Raw genomic sequence first — 6,000 nt, 5'->3', positions numbered from 1 at the left:
ACCATGACAGTGTATTCAAAGTATTGTGGAGTACTGTACTATGGCAGGATATCTGGAAATGTACAGGGTACTCATTAGGGAAGTCAGCCTAGATACAGTTTTTGACTGGATAGATACATGTAACTTCAACATGAAAAGATGAGCCAAGTTTTTGCATAATAGCAGAATTCTAGGTTAGCCAGAAGGATATCAGCTGTGATTTATTCCTACATCTGTGGGACTTTTTTTTACCCCTAAACTGTAGAGTGCCCTCTATATTCACTATACACAAAAAGAGATTAAGCATAATGGCCCCCATTCATTTCTTAAGCACAGAAAACACAACACTGAAAATGAGCAGAACTTCCATTTTAAAAGTCTTGTTTGGACAACACCTTTAGAACAGTTCAGCCTTTTTGAGGCTGGACTATACTAGACCACAGAACCCACAGCATGGCAGTTTCAGCCCTTTTCTTGGAGGCAGGACCAAACTGTGTCAGGGTTCAGCTGCACAGCAGCAGCTCATGTCTAGTACAGACTGCCATCTCGGGGAGTGGAGGAGAGTGGCAGAAGACAGACATGTCTGCTTTGATCAGAAAGGTCCAAACCAGCCTCTCCAGTCATTAGTGAGTCACAATCAAACACAATTAATTGAGAAGAGAATGAAACACCCTGTCTCTCTTTGTGGGGCTGTAACACAACTTCATCAGCTCCTTGCAGCAGAATGGTGACATCTTCACAGACAGAATTACAGTGTGTTTTTAATATCCTGTTATCACATGTGATGCCTGCCCCAGTCCTGAGTGCAAACCAGCATTTAACTCCCCTCCTTCCCCACCAATCATTAAATACAAATCCTTCTTTTCAGCAAGACCAAAGGAGTAGAGGCTCCTTTTGGCAATGTATCATCTACAAAAATAGCTAGTCTTATAATTAGAAGGTAATATAAAATCTTATTTTCTTTTCATTTGATTAAGCTGTGCCCAATACTTCAATACAGGAAGGTACAAACTCTATCTGTTTAAATGTAAAAATATATACAACTATATTTAACATTTAAATAACTTTAAACACAACTGTTTGCATACTAACAATCTTATGTACATTCCTTCTTAAACAATACCTCTTTAATATCCTCCTCTTTTGTTAAACAAGTTTTATTTTCCTCCCAAAATACCCAAGGCTACTTTAAAATTCTGGAGGGGTAAAAATTAGAGCTATATAGAAAATAGCAAGATGTCTTACAATTGTAGTGTATGATAGCACATATTTTTCATAAAAACAACACATCATTCAAAAACTGAACCACTGTAAAAGGTTCTCGTAAGTCCAACAGGACTGTCTTTAAAGGTTACTTTGGTTAACAGCAAGTCATTCTTAAACAATTAAGGAAAAAATATATATTCTTTCACCACCTCTACAGATGCATTTCCTTGGCTTGTTGTAGCAATCCATATACCTTTACAGATGAGCACTGCAGTTGTTCAGTGCTCCTTATTTGTACTGTGATTTCAAATAAAATAGATTATATATATATGGTTGGATTGATTTATAATTAAATTAGTCCAACTTCCTAAAATCTCTGAATAAGAGAACTCTCTTCCTAAGACTTCATAGGAACTCTGGGTATCAGAGAAAGAGTGGTAACATCACTAATTCTTCCTCACAAGGTTGATCTCATGCAGTACTTGAAACAACATCTCCAAGTTGCATGAAACTGCTGTTTCCCTGTTTATTTTCCCAGTCAGGAGAGTGACAACTTCTGTGAGCTCTTCATACTCTGACACCCTGCCAGTTGCATCAGCCTCTGAGCATTCAGACAACTAAAGTGCCACTGCACTTCACAGTAATGCAATGCTTTCCTCTGAGTCATTATGCATTTCCCAGGTCACTTGTGGCCTCTACCTCACTGAAATTTTACTCATTTCCACGGGAATAAACACCTTCAGGTTTTGGCCAGGAAGAGGAACTTGGTCTTTCTTCCCTCCTTGCACTATGAAACCCTCTGGTCCATCAAAAATGACAAACAAAAAGGCTAAAGTGTGAGATTCTCCAGGAAAAGAATACTGCATTAGTCACTGTGTGTCAGTTAAGCTGCAGAGCAGAGAAGTGTGACCGACGAGCAAAGGCACTTGGTGACAGCACTGGGGACAAGTCAGTGAGTCAACAGTTTCAGTCTGGTGAACCAATTGACCAGCAGCGAGGGCTCTGCAGAGGAGGATTTTGTGGATGATGTGACCGATGATTTTTTAGCACCTTCCTCTTGGAAAGGAATGGTTGCACTGTTGTGGAGGTCTGTATTCATGAAGCACCTGCTACCTCGAATATAATCCGTTCCCCTCACTAAGTGCTTGTCAGACACTGGCCTGGAGAGCGGGTGCTGCGTGCAGGGGCTTTCCTCAATGATGGGGGGTATCCTTTCATTGCTGAAGTACCTGCAGAGGACATCTTCACCTGTACAAACAGGAGGGGGAAAACCAATTATTGCTGACTTCAAAACCCTCCATTAACATTTTCTATTTTTATAAAAGTATTCTGGTTGCACTTCAAACACCTAGATCTGGGGTTTTGCTCATGAAACACCTGGACATAAGCAGCTATCAATAGAGTCACAGCTTTTTGCATCTTTAATGTTTTTTAAGTGACACAATAATGAAATAAATCCATACACAGAGGAGATACCATTTGACTGTTATATTCCAGATTCACACACACCTAAAATGATGATACAGACTACCTTCATGCAAATCATAAGTGATATGTAACAAATCTTCTTCTAACGTGTTGCTCAAAATGCTGAAGAGACCAGAGTTGAATCCATAAACTTCTCAGTATAATTCGAGAGTAACTTAAAAACTACTAATATTACTTTGGACTAGAGAAATTAATTTTGCAGGTGAAGATGTAAGCACATCCCTCCCTGGTTTTGACCAGTGATTCATGATGCTTTCTCTGTTTTAACTCTTCCCCAGACACCTGACCAAGGCAGCTGCTGCTAAAGAAATCCACTGGACTAGGCAGGCTTTGGTTCTGATTCAACATAGCTTAAATCCAAGCCTGCAGCACTTAGGTACATTTCAAGCATTAAAAAAGGCAACACAAAACCAAAGGCAAAACCAAACAAAAAACCAAACACACAAAAACCAGCCCTGCCACCTGGTGATCGCTCTGTTAGTATCCCTCCAGGTGGATCCTTCTTGTAATCAACTTCTACTTTTACATGAAAATAATAGAATCCAGCTTTGATTTCACCTTGAATTAGACATTTTCATAACTGATTCCAAGAATAAACTAGTCATCCTTATTTCCCACTCTAACAGGACTCAAATAGTTTTTCAAATGCAAAAGGTGGGAAGAGGACAGTGTGGGAAGTAAAAAAGTCATCCAACTGAACATAAAATGTTATGAGCTTCTGTCTCTCTCCCATTCAGTGATGCCTGCAGAATATGTTCCTTTCTAACAGCAGTAGCAGTAAAAAGCAGCTCCTAAAAGGCCCTACATTTTCCATTTTGTGAACAAGCTTGCTTCTTCAACAGCCTCCACAGTGAGCTAAACAAAAAGACTTAGCAAAAAGTAGTTTCATGATCAATATTAAATACAGTAGAAAGCGAAGGGGCTGTGTGCAAGAGCAGAATGTGCTATAAAATCACAAGTACAGACCTGCCCTAGTCATTCTAGCTAACTTTTAATGCTCATTACAACTCCGAGGCAGAAGATTTGAGTCCTGTCACTGAATAGCCTCAGAAATTTCACAGTTATCATCCAGCATTTCTGCCAAACCCAACAATGGTCACCTTGCACCAGTTCAGCAATACGCAAACCACAATCCTCCATTTCTAATTTAAACACTTTCATGTAGTTCACCCCAAGGAAATTTTGAAGGGGAAGAGAATGAGGGATAAATCCTAAAACCTTGCCTTTTCTCCCTGATCCTCGTGGCCTAGAGAAAGGTTCTGCAGCTCCTATCCAGCTTCCATCAGCAGGCATTGACAAAGGACGAGGTTTTCCTAGAGACAACAAGAAAGAAGGTTACAAGGAGTTACATAAAGCTGAGGAAAACCATTTTTAAATTTTTGCTTTTCCCAGTTAAACAAATGGAGAAATAAGCAATAAGGAGTTCAAATTGCAGAAAAAAATAATATCTGAAGATAATTGCACTGGTGACATATAAGAAATCAGTGTGCTGAGATTAAACAGCCGCCCTCTTGCTCATTTAGAGCAGGAGTGGACATAATGTTATAACCAAATCACATGTGGAAATGGTGTTCTGTAGCAGCAGACCCCAGCTGAATTACATTCATTACAGAAATAACAGCATTTAAGAGAAATTATTTCAGATATGGAATTTCAGATTGACAATTTCTACAAATGGCCTTAATATCAATCAAGTCCAACAAGCAGTTTTCTAAGACAAATTATTTCAGACTGATCAAAGCCCTTACCACAACAGCGATAACAAGAGAGGAATGAACTCACCGTAGGACTGTGTTTTTTCTCTCATCTTGGCTGGTAGGACATTTACTTCCATGGGATACCCAGGCAGCTGATCTGAATCAGCAATAGTGAACCTCCGCCTCCGGCTCTCCTGATCCAGAAAAGAATTGGGAGACTCGGCGCCCTTGGACCCGGGCAGGGGCTGACTGCGTTTGCTGCCTCCTCCATACATAAAGCTCCCCTTTTCATCTCTGAAAGGACATGTCACTGCAGTTAGTGCCTTGAAAGAGTTTAAAGCTACAGACATGACTAGGTTTGAAAGATGCTGTTAGCAGCAAGTCATGCTCGTGACAACTGGCATTGTGCTGCAAACAAGCTGGAAGAAACCCCCAAGAAAGTCAGGTGATAGAGGACTTCATTATATTTAACAAAGAGAAAAGAAAGCTACCCTCCTCATGCTAGATCACTCTTAATGAACCAGTAATTTAACACACTGAGAAATTTGGAGGTTCCATTCCTCCAAAATCCAAAATATTTTGATAAATGAGACCTTTCTGTCCTGAGGACATCAAAGCCCCTGATTTGCTGCCTGCTCAAATACATAGCTGTGACTCGGGAGCGCTACATAAATTTATCCATCTCTGTATGTGTAATGGTAACAGCTATTACCTTCATCTGAGGGTCTCTGCCTTTCAGTCATTATAGGACTCAAATATCCGTCACTGAATATTTACCACCTTCTCTCTCCCTCCTTGAGAGTTTCAGTAACAGATTCATAGTGTGTGTATGTGTGTGCATATATATACACATATATGATTTTGATTAAATTCTGCAAGTACTTTTGGAAGAGAAGCTACCCTTCAAGTTCAGATTTGCCTGGAGGTTTTTTCCCTTTCTACATGTTACAATCTTATTGGTTGAAGCAACCATTAGCCAAGTCAGGCATAAAAACACATAGCTGACTGCCTAAGCACACATAGACCCTAGTGTTCATAGCAGTCCTTGGACAGCACATCCCACTTGTCCAGCTCTCCAGCAAGAACAATGCTACAGCTCAGTGAATAGGAAGGAGCTATTTATGGAGATGCAGAGAATAAAAATTGCACTCAAGTGTTACACCAGAAATGTATGTATGTGGAGAGCTCTCCTACACCACCACCATGTGGAGACTGCGCCATGGGGAGGGAAACCAAACCTCCAGGCAAATCTCTGACTCCCAGTGTGGAGCAGAGGAGATCCGTGCCAGGAAGGGAAGAGAACAGGATGATGAGAGGGGGAGAAAAGCAACCATCAGACAAATGCACCACAATTTCAAGAGAAAAGTAAAACATGCAGAGGTCAAAATAAATGACCAAACAGAAGGCAAAAGAATTGTCCTTTCTCCTCTTCCTGCCTGCTACAGCTTCTCACATTTGCTTTCTTTAAAAGTCAAAGTCAAGATGCCTTTCCCTTTACACCCATCATCCAGGATGAATTTTAAATCTCATATTGTGATTTCTGTCCTTTTCAACAGGGATTCAGTTCTAAAGGCATTTGAAGCTCGATATAATTTTGTGTTTCTTTAGGAAAGATAAACAAATTGAGCAC

General features: G+C 40.2%; 1 protein-coding gene across 2 annotated transcripts in view; it reads right to left on the bottom strand.

Annotated features, from left to right (window-relative positions):
* Window positions 1-383: 383 nt before the first annotated feature.
* The window catches only part of CNKSR3 (CNKSR family member 3), a 54,997-nt gene continuing 49,380 nt past the window's right edge, over window positions 384-6,000 (bottom strand). Inside the window, exons 11-13 of one of the 2 annotated variants that reach the window (XM_030945799.1) lie at window positions 4,456-4,664; window positions 3,897-3,986; window positions 384-2,433 (exon numbers count right to left, since the gene is read on the bottom strand). In XM_030945799.1, coding sequence (XP_030801659.1) covers window positions 2,135-2,433; window positions 3,897-3,986; window positions 4,456-4,664 — 598 coding nt within the window. In that variant the 3' untranslated portion in view covers window positions 384-2,134. The remainder of the gene's footprint in view (window positions 2,434-3,896; window positions 3,987-4,455; window positions 4,665-6,000) is intronic. The other variant, XM_030945798.1, reaches the window with a different exon arrangement.

The sequence above is a fragment of the Camarhynchus parvulus genome, chromosome 3 (assembly GCF_901933205.1).
Source record: "Camarhynchus parvulus chromosome 3, STF_HiC, whole genome shotgun sequence".
Lineage (NCBI taxonomy): Eukaryota > Metazoa > Chordata > Aves > Passeriformes > Thraupidae > Camarhynchus > Camarhynchus parvulus.
Note: the sequence above shows the minus strand (reverse complement) of the source record. Positions and strands in the feature narration are given on the sequence as shown.